This window comes from Ctenopharyngodon idella, chromosome 11 (genome assembly GCF_019924925.1).
Source record: "Ctenopharyngodon idella isolate HZGC_01 chromosome 11, HZGC01, whole genome shotgun sequence".
In the NCBI taxonomy this organism is placed as follows: Eukaryota; Metazoa; Chordata; class Actinopteri; order Cypriniformes; family Xenocyprididae; genus Ctenopharyngodon; species Ctenopharyngodon idella.
This window is the reverse complement of record NC_067230.1, coordinates 17,895,282-17,915,753: the sequence shown is the minus strand read 5'-3', so window position 1 is coordinate 17,915,753 and position 20,472 is coordinate 17,895,282. Positions and strand designations below refer to the sequence as shown.

Here is a 20,472-nt window from a genome sequence, read left to right as displayed (position 1 = left end):
TAGAAAAGAAGCAGCAGGTTAACCAAAGGACAGGTAACGACTACAAAGACTGAAACTTGTGAAGTTCTGGAGTGAAAGTCCAGCGAGTCTTCAGACATCAGAGTGACAGATGAAAGAGCATCTCATTACTGACACTCGTGACCTTCAGCCGGACAGAGAGAATCTGAGAAAGACATTCAGAGCAGTTCGGGAATGTCTTGGTTCGTCTGTTTCGTCAAGTTTCAAGATTTAACTAAAAAGCAAAAATTGGTTGAGTCTCAAAAGCCTTTCAAGAACATTCTCAGGTAAAAATCAATTATATTCTGCATAAAGAAATTGGTTGTTTCAAAACCAGAGTTTAGGCACTGTGACATAAAAACACATTTAAGATCAAATTCTGAAAAATGCAAAAGCAAAACATCCCAGGATATTGATAATTTATTACATTTAACATCAAATTCACCAATTCAGACCCATTGCATTTAAAAGCAAAACATACTGATCATTTAAATATGTTTGTAATGATGATTTTAGAAAAACCTTAATGGTGTTTTATCTTTTGGGATGTTCTTAAAAGTCAGCCTTTAAAATTTAGGCATCAGATCAAACTGAAACAAACTGTATTATTTAAATCCTTACAAAAAGTAATAGTAAAAGTCAGTCATAAATCAAGTAAATGAATGAATCTGCTCTGACGAAACATCCTGCAATTAAAAACACTGCTTCCCAATCCCTGACAGACGTGATTAAAAGAGAAAAACTCGTCGACGGATCCGAACAAGAAAACACAGACGCATCAGCATTAAACTTGCAGTGATTGATCTGAAAATCATGATTAATAACGTCAATATCGACGGCTGGATAAATATTTAAAGATCATAATCAGCATGTATTAATGTCACAATCCCACGTGATTAAAATAAAACTCACTCAGACACACTGTTGGAAAACTCAGGTTTCGTTTATCTAGAGCAAATAGTTTACAGATTGCAAATTCTACACAGGTGAAAGTTAACAAAAACAGTTCATATATATATATACAGCTGCCATAAAGCACAACGTGTAAAATAAATACAGACGTGGATATTAAACGGAAGGCATGCGCAGCATGTGAAGCTCTATGTCTGAATCTACTGCATCAGCAAAGCGTTTAAATGCAAAACTCTGGATCTTCCCTTCAGAAAATGAGTTTTATCCACAGTTCACTAGTAAAGCAGGAACGTCAGAGTTGGTGATTTACTCGGTAAGATCTTTGAGTTGCTTATCATACTGAATTAAAGATTCTAGCAGGTCCGTATGTAGTTCACTATAAACTATTTACAATCTGAATATTTGATTCTCTTACCAGCATTAATGAAGTGAACAGTACGAGGGAATCAGTTCTTCAGCTCTTGTGTATTGATTGCCTGCATGCAGAGAAATCTTGTAACTGACGGTCAGTTACACGACAACGATGTACTAGAAACGGTAAAGTTTTTCCTTCGCCTTTTTCACGTCAGACGACAGCGGTCAAAATGATCCCCGTTCACAGGGATCCGCGAAAAAGATTAAAATCACTGTATTCTGCCTGGCCAGTAGATGTCGATGTCACTTAGTAAAGAAACGCTACACGCTTATAGACTGAACACGTAATATGCATGCGCATGACGTCACAGTTTCACATTTTCATAAGTTTGCGTTTTCAGTCCCTCAAAACGCTGTTGTTTTTGCGTAAATGAACGGCCAAAACGCATTAAAAAGTTTTTCCGTTTTTAGTTGAAAACGTTGCGTAAACGGCCCCTTAGGAATAAACGTTTAAAATTTAAGTGGTCATTTACACAACACCAATTTCAACTAAAAACATCAAAGTTTTTAAGCGTTTTTGGCCGTTTATTTACATGACAATGGCATTTTGGTGGCCTGAAAACGCAAACTTTTAAAAACGTGTTTCAAACTGCAAATTTTTGAAAATAATACTGGTTATTGTCTTTGTGTAAACTGTAAAATAAAAACACGTATTTGTGAAAACGGTGCCGTCATGCGCATGCGTGTTACGTGTTCAGTCTACAGGCACGTAGTGTTTGTTTACAAAGTAACATCGCCATCTACTGGCCTGACAGCAGAATACAGCAATTTTAGTTGTTTTCTGTACACAAAAAATGCCAAGGAAAAATGTTTCCATTTTTAGATGGTGATGTCACTTTGTAAAGAAACACTACATGCCTATAGACTGAACACGTAACACGCATGCGTATGACGGCACTGTTTTCACAAATACGTGTTTTTATTTTATAGTTTATTTTATAGTTTTCACAGTCGCGGGTTTTTTAAAAGTTTGCGTTTTCAGGCCCGCAAAATGCTGTTGTCGTGTAAATGAACAGCCAAAACGCATACAAATTTTTTCCGTTTGTAGTTAAAAAAAACGGTGTTGCCTAAACGGCCACTTAGGAAAAAACATTTAAAATTTAAGGGGTAATTTACACAACACCGATTTCAACTAAAAATGTACTTTTTAAGCATTTTTGGCCGTTCATTTACACGACAACAGCGTTTTGGCAGCCTGAAAATGCAAACTTTTGAAAACGGGTTTCAAATGGCAAATTTTTTAAAAAGAGAACAGGTTATTATCTCTGTGTAAACTAAAAATGCGAATTTGTGAAAACGGTGCCGTCATGAGCATGCGTGTTACGTGTTCATTCTATAGGTGCGTAGTGTTTGTTTACAAAGTAACATTGCCATCTACTGGCCTGACAGCAGAATACAGTGTTTTAGATGTTTTTGCGGATATATATTGTCGCCTGTACATGAAAAACGCAAAGGAAAAACGTTTCCATTTTTAGATGCCGATGTCACTTTGTAAAGAAACATCATGCGCCTATAGACGTCACAGTTGCGGATTTTTTTTTAAAAGTTTGCATTTTCAGGCCCACAAAACGCCATTGTCGTGTAAATGAACAGCCAAAACGCATTAAAAAGTTTTTGTTTTTAGTTGAAAACGGTGTTCCGTAAACAGCCCCTTAGGAATAAATGTTTAAAACTTAAAGGGTTATTTACACAACACCGTTTTAGATAAAAACGGAAAACTTTTTTTTTTTTTACAGCGTTTTTGGCCGTTCATTTACACGACAACAGCATTTTGGCGGCCTGAAAATGCTAACTAAAACGGGTTTCAAACTGCAAATTTCTGAAAAAGTTACGGTTATCGTCTCTCTATGTAAACTATAAGATAAAAACGTGAATTTGTGTTATTTGTCTATAGGCGCATAGTGTTTGTTTACAAAGTAACATCGCCATCTACTGGCCTGATAGCAGAATATAGTGTTTTAGTTGTTTTCGCAGATATATGTTGTTGTCTGTACACAAAAAACGCAAAGGAAAAAACGTTTCCATTTTTAGTACATTGTTGTTGTGTAAACGTACCCTAAAATATATTATCTTCATTGTTTATTTTTTTCATACTAAATGAATAAATTCTAACAAATACTAGAAGGATTATAGATGATTCACTCCACAAAATCACCAGTTTTTTGTGTGGAATGTTCTTTGGGATTTCTAAGAAGAGCGGATGACAATATCATGTGTATATCATCTTTCTTTTCATGGTAAGGCGCTTAAATTCAAACCAGAAAAAAAGGAAAAATGACTGGAATCTAAAGTTAAACATTCAGCAATAGCACAGAGTGATTCATTTAAGCACCAAGATTTAAAATAGTTTACAAAAAGACTAGCAGAGCACTTTAAACGGCCGAACAGGCACAAACCGTCCTAAACCAGAAAACTGGGTTTAAACCGCAATTTGACTAATAAAAATCCAATTTGGATCATTTTTTAGTTGAAATTATTGCTCTAAAACTTTAGAATTTTCCACATATATGCTTATACATTGTTTGAAATCACAATCCTGCTACAGATTTAGTGTTTGTAAGTGGAAGCTTTCGTTTTTAAAAGGCCAAATGCAGCGAAACCTGATTCAGTTTTGTTTTGGATCATCTGATTTGATTATTCTAATACTTTGTGGTAATTATTCCTATCTAAAAGATCTAATTGTATGTTCTGTTAAAAAAAAACAATATCGACATGGTCCTTAAATCACAAAAGGAGACATAAATCTCCCTGTTAGTGTTGAGATAATCATGGTCCTCCTAAAATACCTTCATGCTAACAGGGTTTTTTTAGATCACTGGACTGGAATGAGAGTTTTCAAACTGAATTTGCTCTAATATTCATCTTTGAGCAAAACCTCTTCACCTGTTGGCCACACATGAAACAAATACAGTACAAATACAATCTCTGTTCTTGCATATTTTCAGATGCCCAAAAAAATGACACTCGTCACTAAAAGAGCGTAAGAGAGAACTCGAGGCGGCGGCAGCAGCGTTAAAAGACGTGAAAACGACAACGGACGTCTCTGGTGAAGCTAGAGGTATGTAACACGACTCCTGATTGGCCGACTGGAGAGAACTTTACGTGTGCTTTGAATGTGAGGAAGTTAAACGACACTGCAATAATGTAACGGTAAAAGTAATAAAGCATTAGAGAATAAAAGCCCTCACAACAGTTCTCTCGCACACAAAGGCTCAACTGCTGCACACACACACACACACACACACTAGCAGATGTTCGTTCAAGCACAAACGCAACCAATCACAAACCCCCACGGGCTGCGGTTAAAGTTGTGTAAGTGGTTGCACCTGTTAAATGAATCATGTGCCCTTTAATAAAGCAAATGTGCACCTAAACCAGATCTACTCGCACGATGGACCAAATGTGCAAAGTCTTTCGAGAGAGTTTAAGGACGTTCAGCTGTGAGACGAGACGTCTGAAGAACTGCTGCTGTTGCTGTTGGTGGTTTGAGCTCGTTTGATGTACAGATTCAGTAACTTCATCTGTGGAGACAAAACAAGACTTCAGACACATGAGATCTGCTCCAAACACACTGTGCTGCCTACTTAGACAGTATTTTAAGGGATCACAGGTGCTGAAAACTCTTAAAAATGCAGGAATATTCTAAAACAACTAAAACTAAAACCATTAAAAAACATTTTCATTACTAGAACTAAAATAAAAGTGAACTGAAATAGTTTATTTTAGCTAGCTGCCAAAGCAACATTTCAAATTTTTGTTGAATTACTAAAATAATTAAAACTAAAAAATAAAATAATATGACAAAAACACAAGAAAATTACAAAGAATTTCACTAAAATTAAAATGAAAACAGAAAATATACAAATAAAATCTAATTCAAAATATTATCAAAAACTATAATAAGTATATTAATGATAATAAATTCACACTGGGACATTATGCTGTCTTCCAATAGACCTCATTTTAGCCACAAAAATAAGTAAATAAATGTAAAAAGCATCATACAGTACTGTTCAAAAGAAGTATGTAATTTTTTGAAGGAAATTAATACTTTTATTAACCAAGGACACATTAAATTGATCTAAAGTGAAAGCAAAGAAATTTATGTTACAAAAAAATATATATTTCAAATAAATGCTGTTCTTCTGAACTTTCTATTCATCAAATAATAATGTAATTATTATTAAAAAATAAAATGTATCACGATTTCCACAAAAATCTGAAGCAGCACAACTGTTTTCAACATTGATAATAATCATAAATGTTTCTTGAGCAGCAAATCATCATATCAGAATGATTTCTGAAGGATCATGTGACACTGAAGACTGGAGTAATGATGCTGAAAATTCAGTTTTGATCACAGAAATAAATTACACTTTACTATATATTCACATAGAAAATAGCTATTTTAAATTGGAATAATATTTCATAATTTTTACTGAGCAGAAGAGACTTTCAAAAACACTAAAAACATCTTAATTAATCCAAACTTTGGAACGGTACTGTATGCCCTTCAATAAAGAAAATGCATTGCAACACGTTATAAACAGACTGAAAAATATCTAAATCTAATAAAATTGCCCTATATGTGTGTTCTTGAACATCAAACCTTATATATGAATATATAATATCTGACCTTGCTGCCGGTCAGCTGCTGTAGATGAGGCTTCAGATCTTCACCGATCACAGAATAAATGGCCACCAAACAAAAAACACTGGCCTTGCGTACGCTGCTCTCTGTGTTATCATAACCCTGAAACACACACACACACACACACGTTCATCTCGCTGTCTGTCTCTGCATCAGTGTGTGTGTGTGTGTGTGTGTGTGTGTGTGTTTATACCTGTAACAGTCCTGGGATAATGTCGGGCAGAAGCTGAACCAGGGAATCCTGGGGAATCCGCTCGATAACTTTGGTCTGCATTTTAATAGCGGCGAGGTTGATGGGATAGTCGGCCGTCTGGATGATGGGACACAGAACTTTGATGCACTGCTCGGAGTGGATCGATCCGGCCAGCGTGGAGGCCGTCTCTTCTGCGGCCCGCACGACCTGTGGATCACATGACACACGAGCTTCAGACACGAACCTCCTCTGCTGGTGTTATTATAGTGACATAAAACCATCAAAAAAATTGAAAATGTCTTAAAAAAATAAATGTTAAAATTTTGACTCATAACAAAATGACTAAAACTTTAAATAAAATCTAAAAAAAATATGAAACTTTTAGTCAAAGAATTTGCTTTAATTTTCCAGCTGTTTACAATTTACTAATTTTTAAAAATATTTCTTGCTCAGTTTCTACCCAATATAATATTTTGCCATATATATATATATATATATATATAATATAAATCACACTTTTAAAATGAGGCTAGTGTTATTTTGTTATATATGAGTAATCTTGTCATTATTTTTATTTGTTTTTTTTTTAAATATGTCTATATAGTTTTGTGTTTCATTTTAGAATTTAGTTTTAGATTATTTATTTTATTTTAGTACTTTAACTTTAAAGGAAAATGAGAAAAGTTGCCTTGGCAACTAGCTAAAATAAAATAATAATAAAATATAAAAACAATTAAATATAATAAAAATATACTGTATAATAAAATAATTTAAAAAATAAGTTATTTTATGTTTCATTTTATTTCAGATGTTTATTTTATTACAAATAATATTTTTTCTCATGGTTTTAAGTTAATACTAAAATATATAAAAATATATAAAAATAATAAAAAGAATGATAAAAATAAAAAAATAACAGTTATTTTGTTTCATTTTATTTCAGTTAATGTTTATTTTATTACAAGTAATAATAATTTTTATTTCATGGTTTTAGTTAATGATAATAAAAATAAATAATGATTAGCCTTCCTCATATATCATATATGGGAATTCTGGTTCTTCACAGATAAAATCAGTTGTTGAAGTTGTTTTAGTTTATTTTAATGCTTGTTTTGTCATCTTGAGGCTCCAGCTGGAGAGCTGCTGTTTTAGAGAGAGTTGTCGTCTCTCGCTCACCTCTTTGTGACAGTCTTTATGGGCCTCCAGCGTCTTCATGATGGTCAGTTCTGCGTAGTTCTTGAAGCGCGCCGGCTGACTGCGCATGATCTCCTTCAGGACGCGCAGCGCCAGAGCTCGGATGGTGTGCTGCGGACACAAACATCATCACGTCAGCAGGAGGATCACAACACTCCATCTTTACCTGCATCTGCGCTGTTTTTAATTGTTGAACCACATCTTGTGTAGTCAGACTTTGATTATCAGGTCCAAGCATCTGTTGTTTATCTGAGTGTGTGTGATGAAGACGAGTGTGTCTCTCACATCTTTATCTCCCAGCGTCTCCAGCAGCAGCAGCAGCATGGTTTTAAAATGCTCCTCCCACACGGCCAGACTGTCGTCACGTGTGACCTTCAGCAGCTCCAGCAGAGCGGCCCGCCTCTCCTCCACGCGCTCGCTGTGATTGGACAGCTCCTTCAGCAGGTCGCCAACCATCTCCAGGTGCTGCCCGGGTCCTGACCAATGAGAGTCCGCGACAGTAAACACACACTGACTTGTCAGTCTGCTAACAATGTGTTAAAACATGCTAGCAATATGCAAAAACATGCTACATCGTGCTGGCAATGTGCTAAAACATGTTAATTCAAGCTAGCATTGTGTTCATGCTAACAATGTGCTAAATCATGCTAACAACATGCTAAATAATGCTAACAATGTGTTAAAACATGCTAGCAATGTGCTAATTCATACAAGCAATGTGCAAACCCATGCTAATTCATACTAGCCATGTGCTAAAACATGTTAGCAAATATGCTAAGTAATGCTAACAACGTGTCCTAATACATGCTAGCAACATGCTAATTAATGCTAACAATGTTAAAAAATGCTAACAATGTGCTAATTCATACTAGCAATGTGCAAAACCATGCTAATTCATGCTAATAATGTGTGCTAATTCATGTTAGCAACATGTTAATTAATGGTAACAATATTAAAAATGCTTACAATGTGCTAATTCATACTAGCAATGTGCAAAACCATGCTAATTCATGCTAATAACGTGTGCTAATTCATACTAGCAATGTGCAAAACCATGCTAATTCATGCTAATAATGTGTGCTAATTCATACTAGCAATGTGCAAAACCATGCTAATTCATGCTAATAACGTGTGCTAATTCATACTAGCAATGTGTGCAAAACCATGCCAATTTATGTTAATAACGTGTGCTAATTCATGCTAGCAATGTGCAAAACCATGCTAATTCATGCTACTAACGTGTGCTAATTCATGCTAGCAACATGCTAATTAATGTTAACAATAGCTGCGTCTCATTTCGGAGGCTGCGTCCTCCGGAGGTCGCATTTCAAAAGCTGCATACATCACCAAGGAGCAGCAGCAGCATATTTAAGAAAAGTAACCGTAATAAAATTGACTGTTATTCTTCGTGAGGTGTAAAATACTGTAATTTCTTTCTTTGCTATCTAACGGTTACTTTTCCTAAATAAGACTCAATGACGTATGACCTACGGAAGATGCAGCCTTCGAAATGAGATGAGCTTATGTGCTAAAGCATGTTAGCACATGTGTTAATTCAAGTTAACAACATGTTAAAACACACTAATAATGTGCTAAAACATGCTAACTCAAGTTAGCAACGAGCTAAAACATGTTAACATGTTAGCAATATGCTAATTTATGCTAGTAACAAGCTAAAACATGTTAATTCAAGCTAGCAACTTGTTAAAACATGTAAACAATATGCTAATTTATGCTAGCAGCATGCTAAAACATGCTAATGCAAGCTAACAATGCGTTAAAACATGTTAGCAATATGCTAATTTATGCTAGCAACATGTTAAAACATGCTAATTCATGTTAGCAACCTGCTAAAACATGTTGTTAACATGTTAGCAATATGCTAATTAATGTTAGCAACATGCTAATTCATGCTAGCAACATGCTAAAACATGTTGTTAACATGTTAGCAATATGCTAATTTATGTTAGCAACATGTTAAAACATGCTAATTCATGCTAGCAGCATGTTAAAATCTGTATCGACAGTCTATCTATCTATTTATCTCTACAGAGATTTTAAATGAGATTTTCATGTGCAGAAGCTTACTTGTGTGCTCTTCAAACAGTTCAAAACATCCTCATACCTGCAGAAAAGCCTTTGGGATGCATGATTTTGTTTTCTCCACCGTCCTGTTGACGACCTGAAAGAAGAACCCAAAGACGTTGGCCTGTTTCTGTGAACACCATGAAGCGATTCTTCAGTAGATGTTTGTTGGTTTACCGTCTCGGATCTGCTCCACGTCGTCAAACACGGCGAGCGCTCCCTTCTCGTAGGCGCTGATGTCGCTGTAGTTGTAGGGGTTGTACTCGCGTGTCCACGGGCCGCTGAACGATCGAGGGGACGGTGTGTTTAATAAGGACGTCTTGTTGTCCAGTGCCGTCCGGCCTCCCTCCATCACACCTGTGGTCAGACGAGGATCTACACCAGGCGACGCCACACCGGTCTGAATGAGAAACATGGTTATTTAACTTCAACCTGTTGAGTGATCAAACAATGGACACTCCTGCAGCTGGTCGTACTCACCGTATCTTCCCTCTTGCCGTCACGTTTGATGGGCTCGAGGATTTCTTCCTGACTGCGAAAACTGAAGCTCTGGATGGCTTCGGTTACGCCTCTCAAAGAGCTGAAGATCTCCTCAGAGTTCATGTTCTCAGTGTCGTACTCCAGCATACTGTGAACACACAGCGAGGCGTGACTCCACACACACCGATTTCAACACATAACACAACACAGGACGGACACACGGCATACGGACGTGATGAATCAGCTGCAAAGGCAAAGTGACACATCTTAAATGTTTCATACGGACAGACTGACGCTCGACAAACATCTGCATTCGCACGAGCCTCATGAAGCAAAGCGGCGGAAACTAAAGAAATCGGGTGGATGAGAGACAGAAAAGACGTCACAAAAGTGATGAAAATGTGGGACACATTCTCACTTCGCTAAAATTTTCAGGATTTTCACTCTTAAGGCAAGACACTACAGGAGAATAGTGTAAAAAATTAACTAATCGACTTTCTGCAGTTGATTTATCACAGTACATTAAGACAAATGTTTTGTACTACAAGTTTCTGAAATGCTCTCGCCTTAAAAGGAACGTTCTGAGATCGATTATACCCGAAACAATCCTTTTAATGTCATGCATTGAGTTTGATTTATTAGACTAACAAAGAAAGCATGGATAATTATGTAGGAGATTCCTGCTCGTATGTGGAGGCGTCCTGACGCCCGGGCCGAGGTGTGTTACCTGGGCGAATACGCCCGCCGATGAGCCCGGAGAGGGGGTGTGGCGGGGCCGGGGTGGGGGGGAATGAGAGGAGAAGAAGCCTTTGAGCTCCAGCCCCACAAACGGCTGGGCCGAGAGGAAGAGGAGGATGAAGAGAGTAGAGACAAAGAGGAAAGACAGCGTGAAAGACGCTAGTTCTCAAACTACCGTGTTCTGAGCAAACACGACGCAAAATTATGTCGGCCCCTTTTCATATTCTATACGAGGAATATCAGTGTTTTTTGCCATCAAACAGAAGACTTGAGGCCCGATCACACCAAGAACGATAACTATAAAGATGACTATATTAGTGTTCACCACAATGCACAATATCGTTCTGTTTATTCTAAGTGCGCTGCAGTTTTGTCGTCTGTCACTTTAAATGCTTAAGCCTTTAAAGCAGGATGGATTCTGATTGGCTGTCAATGTTTTTTCGTTCATCAGCTGAAAAAAAAACATTCTAAAAGTGATTCCAACGATATTGTTCCTCTGTGCCATTACCGTTATAGTTAATTGTATATAGAACGATTTTTCGAACTATATCTTTATTGCTATAGTTACTGTTGTATGAGTGAGTCATTGAATCATTCACTCAAACTGAAACTGAATTGAGCTGAATAATGAGGGGTAGATGTCATTTTTAATCTGAAGTGAATTCATGAAGGCTGTGAGGGATAGAATTCAGATCGTTAGGTCATAGATCGCATTTTATTTTATTTTTTACGTTTTTTTTTTTTTGTCCACTGGAAATCTTTGGAAAGAAAGTATTTTCAATGTTTCTTCAGTTAAACATCCAACATCAAAGTAAACTGAATCAAGGTAATATTTAGTGATATTTATAAACTGTTATAGTTTTTATTAATATTTTGAATTAACTTTTATTTTCAGTTTTCATTTTAATTTTAGTATAATTTGTATTAATTTTGCTATGTAATTTTTATGAGCTTTTTGTTTTTTAAATAATAAATACTAGGTTTACTTTATTTTTATTTATTTCCAGTTTAATTTTTAGTAAATTTATGTCACGTTATGTTTATTAGTTGTTGTTTTTTAAATAATACTTTTTAGATTAAATTTATTTTAATTTATTTATAGTTTAATTTTTAGTAATTTTGTTATGTTATTTTTATAAGTTTTTTGTTTTATATTTATATATATATATATATATATATATATATATTTTTTTTTTAATCTATTTAGGTTGAAATAATTTTTATTTATTTAAGTTTAATTTTTAGTCATTTTTTTTAATGTCACTTTTATTAGGTTTTGCTTGATGTTATTGTTTTTTGTTTTTTTTTAAATAATACTATTTAGGTTTATTTTTATTTATTTCCAGTCTAATTTAAGTAATTTTATGTCATGTCATTTTTATTCATTGTTTTTTTTTGTTTTTTTAAATAATGCTACTTAAGTTTATTTTTATTTATTTCCAGTTAGTAATGTTTGTGCTTTAACTTAAACTTTAATTTAGTTGCCAATGTAACATTTCTAATTTTGATTTATTTACAGTTTTTCAGTGTGACAAGACAATTGTGCCATTATTCAGCTCAATTCAGTTCAGTAACAGTGTCAAAGTTCATGTCATTATTTTGTTGTCGTATGATAGTGTCAGTGTGGTTAAATCGATAATATTACTGAATGTTAATTGTCTATTTGTTTTAGGAAATTACTAAGCTGAATTTTTAATAAAATAAATTATATTATTTATAATATAAATAATCTTTTAGGTGATTTATTTAATAAATTTGACCTTATTTATTTACTAAAATAAATAAAGAAAATAATCTGTAATATTAAGAATATGGACTGCAGTGTTTCTCTTCAGGCTCAGATCTCATGTAGTCCTGATGATGTCACACTTCACAGATGTATTTTGAGTATTATTGTGTTTTCTGCAGTTTTTGCTGACGCACCTGGGAGAAAGTCCTCCATGCGAGCAGTTGGTGGGTGACAGCGGGCTGGTGCGGGTCACGGGGTGTCTGGGAGGGGCGCGTCCCGCGGGGCTGCTGGGAGACGCCTGAGACTTAACAAACGAGACAGACAGGTCAGCGAGCGGCCCACTATCTCATGACGTACAGCGACGGAGAGTAAGATCAGCGTCTGTACCCCTGTGGCGGCGTTACTGTTGTTCTTCAGATGGTTGTGCAGGAGTTTAGTGGCTCCGTCCTGGAAGGTTTTGGGCAGAGCGCCTAACAGCATGGTGAACTCTGGGGTGTTGAGCTCAAACAGGGCGATCAAAACCATCTGAGCCGCCTGAAAAACACACAAACGCTGTCAACACAACCAGCCGAGATGAAGTGAGATGACTTCATTTCAAAAGACAAACAATGCGGTCCCACATCATTAAATCAAGTTTTTATAAACTTTATACACAACCAGGCACAATGCAGAAGAAGTGTCAAGCGAGTTTTGTCAGCCATTTTGTTTGTATTGTTGCTGAGTAGCTCCGCCCACAATCAAATCTCATTGGTCCAAAATCCTGCTCCACAAAGCTGCATATTAAACATCAAATATGAGATTTTGTCACTTCATACTGTATTTTTGACTTTCAAGCGAGGACGGGAAAATGACTAACGCCTGAAACGGATCTCATTGTGCCTGATGAGGAGCATCTCTACAGGAAACTGCAGCGCTGATGAAAACATGTCAGTGTCTGTCTTGTTTGAGTTTGATGTGCATCCCGACGGACATTAGTGAGGGGCAGACGTCATTTTAATCTGAAGAGGGATAGAATTCAGATTGTCAGGTCATAGATTTCATTATTTTTTTCTGGAAATCTTTGGAAAGAAAGTATTTCAATGTTTCGTCAGTTAAACATCCAACATCAAAGTAAACTTTATTTTAGTATTATTTATATACTATTATAGTTATTAATATTTTCATATTTTCACATTTTAATTTAATTTTTTGTAATTTTGTTATGTAATTTTTTTTGCTTTTTGTAATTGTTATGCTTTTTGTTTTTTAAATAATAAATACTATTTAGGTTTCCTTTATTTTTTATTTATTCCCAGTTTAAGTTTTAGAACTTTAAAATTTTTATTTATGGTTTTAGTAATTTTGATGTGATTTTTATTTGATTTAGTTTTTTAAATAATACTATTAAGATTTATTTTCATTTATTTAACATTTTATTTTTAGTATTTTTGTTATTAGTTTTATTTTTTTAAATAATACTGTTTAGTTTTAAATAATTTTTATTTATTTCAGTTGAATTTTTAGTCATTTTGTTATGTCATTTTTTTATTAGTTTAAAGTTTTGCTTGTTATTGTATTTTTTAAAATAATACTATTTAGGTTTACTTTATTTTTATTTATTTCCCGTCAAATTTTTGGTAACTTTATGTCATGTTATTTTTATTAATTTTTAAATAATTAAGGTTTGTTTTTATTTATTTAAAGTTTATTTTTTTAGTCATTTTGTAATGTTATTTTTATTAGTTTTAGTTTGTTTTTTTAAATAATAGTATTTAGGATTAGATCATGTTTATTTATTTCAGTTTAATTTTTAGTCATTTTTTATTAGTTTTTGCTTGTTGTTATTGTATTTTTTAAATAATACTATTTAGGTTTACTTCATTTTTATTTATTTCCAGTCTAATTTCAGTAATTTTATGTCATGTCATTTTTATTAGTTTTTGTTGTTTAAATAATAGTATTTCGGTTTATTTATATTTATATGCTTCAACTTAAAACTTTCATTTAGTTGTCAATATAACATTTCTAATTTTCATTTAGTTTCAGTTTTTCATCTAATATTTATATTTTATCTCAGCTTCATTTCAATTAATAAAAATGTTTTTGAGTTTTAATTTTAGTTGCTCATAAAAATCCTGTACGTCTGTCCTTCATAGCCCTTTATTCATTCATGCCAAATTAAATACGGCATAAGCACTGCCTAAGGTCAAAGGTCATTCAGATAAAGGTGTTAGTAGCGCAGAAATGAGGAAAGGCAGTGTCAATCTGACATGCTTGAACATCACCAAACATCAGAGCGAAACCGTCTGCTGAAACCCTGAGCAGCAGTGTTAGACAAGCCCAAGAGACGGCGTGACCTGAGAGGCAGTCAGGAGGTTAAAGGTCAAGCTTCGGGGGTCACTACCTGCTTACATCTCTCCTCCAGGTTACTTTCCCCCGGCAGGGAGGCCACGGTCGAGCTCCTGCCTGACGCCTCCTCGTTCGCCCAGCTATGAAGCGTCTGAGACACATCACAACTCACTGACAAACCAAACTTCAACGTCTCATCCGAACCCCATCCGTGAGGCTTCAGAAAAACACTGACCTTCCTGACATCCGAGCTCTTTGGTTCTGTGGTCCACGTGATGATCCGAGAGACGGCTAACCGGGTCTCGCTGGAGTTCACGAAGTCTGACGGGTCCATTTGTCTGGCCAAAGATTCGATGTACTTCAGGATGGCCACCTTCACCTGCTCACACACACATATTTTAAAAAACATTTTTAATAAAAATGACAAAAAATGTCAACTAAAATTACAATGAAAATATAAAAATACAAATTAATAAAAAAAAAAATAGCTGAATTATAATAAATTATTAATAATTTTCAATAATATTATTTAAATAAAGATTTTATATTTTATTTTAATATTATTCAAATATAATTTATTATTAAAAATGTTTTAAACCAAATTTTACAGGGTGGTTTGATGGGATATTAGAAGTTATTTTTGGACGCTGGTTGTAAGCGTTGGTCAGCTGGTCAACATGACACAGTCATAACAGCAGGGCAGGGAACCGTTGGGCGGAAATGAGAAAATAAAGACCTGACCAACCTTGAGGTTTGGAGTCTGAGTCTGATCAACAATAAACCGCATCAGGATGTTGAACTGCTGATCGTACGGAAACGAATCCCTGTGAAGAAACGGACAGAACGATGATAAATAAACAAAATGGGTACAAGACAAAAACCTCTAGAAATAGCATTTATAGTATAAAGTAACAGACCTGGTGACGTCTAGAGCCCGCTGAACTTTGGCCTGGACAGACCCCAGAAGATCGGCCCCCATTTTCTTCAGCAGCTGCGTGAGCAAAATAAACAGCCAATCCTGAAGCTCCTCTCTGTGTAACGTGATGAAGTCCACCAACGTCTCGAGGAACATGCTGAACACCTGATGAACACACACACACACACACACATGCTGGTAAACATTTATAAAATGTGTTTTTAGCATTTCTACTATTATATTGCAGAACTCATATCAAATGGACGTCTTGCATCTTCAACACATTCAGAGTGAACTAGGATTATTATCGTTTCCTCTTCAATTTTCTGGTAGGGGGCGCTATTACGCATCTTCTGAAAGAGTACAGAATCTCTGGATGAAAACACAGGTGAAGAAGAAGCAGAAACAAGCGATAGAAGCATTGCTGACGCACGTTTTAGTCTTTGGAGAAAAAAAAACACTGTTTTCTCAGCTTTTTGTTCAAAATTGCTTTTTTAAGCAGATGCTGTGTTCTTTCTTTTGACATATTGTATGTACATATAATTATTAAACTAAATATTGAAATTTTTGTGAAAATGCTGGCAGGGAAATGGCTAATGAAAATGACCAAAAACACTCTTTAACTAAAATGAAAATGAAACAAAATAACGAATAGTATCTCAATGATGTGTGTGAACGGCGATTTTAAAAGGTGTTTGACAAGATTTTAAGGTTTGAACACTTACTCTCTGATGCATCGAACCCAAACCAGCAGCAGAACATAAAACAGAACAAAATTCAGCAGCGTTAGAAATCATAACAAACACAAACATCTTAAGTTATTTAATGAAACTGTGAGTTGATGAATATGGACAGATGAAATGTCACCTTGCTGTGAGGATCTGCAAACATCCTGGTGAAGATCTCACACAGTCTCTTCAGCTCCACACGACTGAAACACACAGACATCACAGTTTAGACTTATAACTCACTTTTCATATCATAACTGAATCGGTACAGGGTTATTATAGTTAAGTGAACTGTACCTGAGGACTCTCTGGCTCTTCAGGAGGTTCTGGAGTCCCAGCAGCCCCTCTTTCCTCTCGGACCAGTTGGAGCTGGCGCAGTGGTTCAGGATCTCCGCCACGTCCTCCGTCTGACGCAGGTAATGCGGCATGGCGCCGTTCCGTGAGCTGAAGGAGCGTTCGGAGCACGCGCTGGACGCGTCGCTGTTCGCATCGTCATCGGAGTACATGCCTGGAGATTCGTATCGCCGCCGCATGGGCCTCTGCTGCAGGACAGAGAAGAGTCACGCAAACTGCACACGTTCATGCAGCTAAAATCTAAAGGAACTAACAGTGATTTAACAGGAAAGAGAAATGCAAAAGTTGTATTTTTTTATTATTATTATTTAATGGATCTGAACTAACATGAACTGACAAAGAACAGTTGTAACGTTAACAAAGATTAATAAATACTGTAACAAATGTATTGACCATTGTTAGTTATGGGTGTCCATAAATCAATACCTTATTCCTGGAGTCTCCTAAAAGCTGAAGAGGTTCCAGACAAACGCAGAGGGAAAAGTAAAGACAAAAACATCAGGAATATGATGACAGATGCTGATCAGACGCTGATGAAGAGACGTGATTCTCACCAGAGCGTCTGCCACGGCCGCCTCCACCTCTGTGCCCGTGTTCAAGATCCGCATGGCGTTCACCGACGCTGAGATACGGGCCTGATGGATGAGACCGAAACGATCTGAGAGAGAGAGAGAGAGAGAGAGAGAGAGAGACAGAGGTCAGTGACGCCTCATGCTCTCAGAGGAGTTTGTCCCGAAAAGAACTATACATATAAGAAAGAAAGAAAAAAGACCATGCAGCATCCGTCTGAAATGTTTTTAATCAGGACAAAATAAAACACTCATGCTTCTTATTCATCAGCATCACAGCACACAGACACAAACTATAAAATAAATCAGTAATACCAAAAAAAATTAAAAAATCTGCATGTAACAAAAATTACAGAAAACTCAGTCTGAGATCATGAACAAAAAAAGAAATAAAAAAAAAGCAAACTTTTCAAAATTAAACGTAAATATACACTCTAAAAAATGTTGGGTTTAAAACAACCCAAGTTGGGTTGAAAATGGAAAAACCAAATGGGTTGTTTTAACCCATCGACTGGGTCGTTTTAATCCTGCAATTGGGTCGTTTTAACCCAGCAATTGGGTCATTTTAATCCAGCAATTGGGTCATTTTAATCCAGCGATTGGGTCGTTTTAACACAGCGCACGGATTGTTTTAACCCATCGATCGGGTGGTTTTAACCCAGCGATTGGGTTGTTTTAACCCAGCGAATGGGTCGTTTTAACCCAGCGAATGGGTCATTTTAATCCAGCGATTGGGTCGTTTTAACACAGCGCACGGATTGTTTTAACCCAGCGATCGGGTGGTTTTAACCCAGCGATTGGGTTGTTTTAACACAGCGCACGGATTGTTTTAACCCAGCGATCGGGTTATTTTAACACAGCAATTGGGTCGTTTTAACACAGCGAATGGGTCATTTTAATCCAGCGATCGGGTGGTTTTAACCCAGCAATTGGGTTGTTTTAACCCAGTGAAAGGGTTGTTTTAACCCAGCGATTGGGTTGTTTTAACCCAGCGAATGGGTTGTTTTAACCCAGCAAATGTGTTGTTTTAACCCAGCGATTGGGTTGTTTTAACCCAGCGAATGGGTTGTTTTAACCCAGCAAATGTGTTGTTTTAACCCAGCGATTGTTTTGTTTTAACCCAGCATTTTTTAGAGTGTATTGTGAAATCCAACAGTCTGAAAGCACGATCCGATCTAATTTAAACCTGGAAACAAAGTTTTAATATTTTGAAATAAATAAATAAATAACAAATAAGAGAATGAATAAATAGTGAAATGAGTAAGAAATCTTGGTAAAACTTTATGATAAGGTCCCATTATTTAACTAACTAACAATGAGCAATACATTTGTTACAGTATTTATTACTCTTTGTTAACGTTAGTTAATAAAAATACAACTATTCATTATAAGTTCATATCAGCTCAGGTCCATTAAATAATATTAATAGATACAACTTTTGATTTCAATCATGTATTAATAAATGCTGAAGTTAAACTGAACTAAGGTTAATATATGCTTTAGAAGTATTTTCATTGTTAGTTCATGTTCACTAATAACACTTATAAAGCGATTTCGGTAACACTTTATAAGTGATTCTAAAGTTCATGTTCATAAATCAGAAACATTTTTACTAGTGCTCTCAGACTTTTAGACTCCGCTGTATATTACAATTATATAAAGGCAAAATAGACATTAACATTTACACACAAACAAACAAATACAGGCCAATGTCAATAATCTCACAATCTCCAAATTGGCCTGGCAGTTATTTCAAAATAAAACACATTTCAAAATAAAATAAATAAAATAAAACAAACAGTTCCAATGAGGCAAAATAACTGTCCAGTTCACATCCAGGAGAGCTGAGCTGGTTTGATCGAGAGTATTAAACTCACAGAGGTATCAGTGAATGATTGTGGTCTCTGGCGCCACCCTGTGGACGAGCTCATGCACACAGGCGTCTAAATGTACTGAATCATTCGCTCTAAACCTGGATGTGACTGACATATACACTTCAGCAGGAGCCCTGTTAAACACATTAATGATCTAGATTCTGGTGCCGTGACCCGGACCACATGCAAGTCACCTGTCAGCAGGACGTCACCCGCCGTCAGCGCGCTGGTGGAACGAGAGTGTCTGTGGGATGCTGGGAAGGATCAGGAAGCGGGTGACACACATTTCAGAAACAAAACTTTCAATTAAATTAAAGGTGACCTCACCAACTGAAAACAAGCACTTTATTCTTTTAGTTCTCAAACAAGCTCAGCTGAAAATATTAATATGTATTTTTAGTCCTAGTTTGAGGGGAAATGAAAGGTGACAGAGAAACATCACTCAAGCAGAGTCACTGAACACCAGCAGGAGTCTGATGTCGGGGCTCTTACCCAGCGGACTGAACCCTCGAGCCGGGCTGGTGTCTCGACTGCTCTCCCGACTGGTGTCACGACTACAGCCCTGACTCATGCTGGGCCTCGGGATACGACTGCCCCGCACTAACACACACACACACACACACACACACACACACACACACACACGAGCAGCAGGAGTCAGCAGCACAGGACAGAGGAAAGACATGCAGGTGAGAACGAGACCGTGAGGAGGATACAGCAGATCAAACGGTGAAGTGCAGCTTAAAACATATTAAAATTCAATTTCCCCTTTCAAGAAAATCATAAAAAATATGATTATAAAAATATGCAAAAAAATAAAATATTGTCATTTGAACTTGACTTCTTCTTTCAAGAAAATCATAAAAATAGGACAAAATATTATAAAAAATATACAAATAATTATAAAATATAAATAATAATCACATAATATTAAAATTCAACTTTCCTTTTTGAGAAAATCATTAAAAAATATGACAAAATATATAACAAATATACAAATAATAAAATATTATAATACTGTAATTTAAACTTAACTTCCCCTTTTCAATCAGAAATATGACAGAATATTATAAAAATATATAAATAATAAATTATATTATTATTATTATTATTTATATTACAATTCAACTTCCCCTTTCAAGAAAATCATAAAAATGACATAAAATATTATAAAAATATACAAATAATAAAATATTATTATTTAAATTGAAATTCAACTTTTCCTTTCAAGAAATTCATAAAAATATGTAAACACATTATACAGATAATAAAATATTAAATTATTATTATTGTTATTATTTATATTAAAA

General features: G+C 35.5%; 1 protein-coding gene across 1 annotated transcript in view; it reads right to left on the bottom strand.

Moving 5' to 3' along the window:
- Positions 1 to 921: 921 nt before the first annotated feature.
- The window catches only part of LOC127523020 (CLIP-associating protein 1), a 58,674-nt gene continuing 39,123 nt past the window's right edge, over positions 922 to 20,472 (bottom strand). The window contains exons 24-43 of the mRNA XM_051913446.1: positions 19,655 to 19,762; positions 19,357 to 19,416; positions 17,274 to 17,377; positions 17,146 to 17,169; positions 16,663 to 16,907; positions 16,505 to 16,568; positions 15,639 to 15,802; positions 15,467 to 15,545; positions 14,957 to 15,100; positions 12,781 to 12,927; positions 12,588 to 12,697; positions 10,654 to 10,758; positions 9,927 to 10,074; positions 9,624 to 9,846; positions 9,487 to 9,543; positions 7,647 to 7,837; positions 7,344 to 7,472; positions 6,168 to 6,374; positions 5,960 to 6,076; positions 922 to 4,844 (exon numbers count right to left, since the gene is read on the bottom strand). Of these exons, the coding sequence (XP_051769406.1) occupies positions 4,758 to 4,844; positions 5,960 to 6,076; positions 6,168 to 6,374; positions 7,344 to 7,472; positions 7,647 to 7,837; positions 9,487 to 9,543; positions 9,624 to 9,846; positions 9,927 to 10,074; positions 10,654 to 10,758; positions 12,588 to 12,697; positions 12,781 to 12,927; positions 14,957 to 15,100; positions 15,467 to 15,545; positions 15,639 to 15,802; positions 16,505 to 16,568; positions 16,663 to 16,907; positions 17,146 to 17,169; positions 17,274 to 17,377; positions 19,357 to 19,416; positions 19,655 to 19,762 (2,513 nt within the window). The 3' untranslated portion in view covers positions 922 to 4,757. The remainder of the gene's footprint in view (positions 4,845 to 5,959; positions 6,077 to 6,167; positions 6,375 to 7,343; positions 7,473 to 7,646; positions 7,838 to 9,486; positions 9,544 to 9,623; positions 9,847 to 9,926; positions 10,075 to 10,653; positions 10,759 to 12,587; positions 12,698 to 12,780; positions 12,928 to 14,956; positions 15,101 to 15,466; positions 15,546 to 15,638; positions 15,803 to 16,504; positions 16,569 to 16,662; positions 16,908 to 17,145; positions 17,170 to 17,273; positions 17,378 to 19,356; positions 19,417 to 19,654; positions 19,763 to 20,472) is intronic.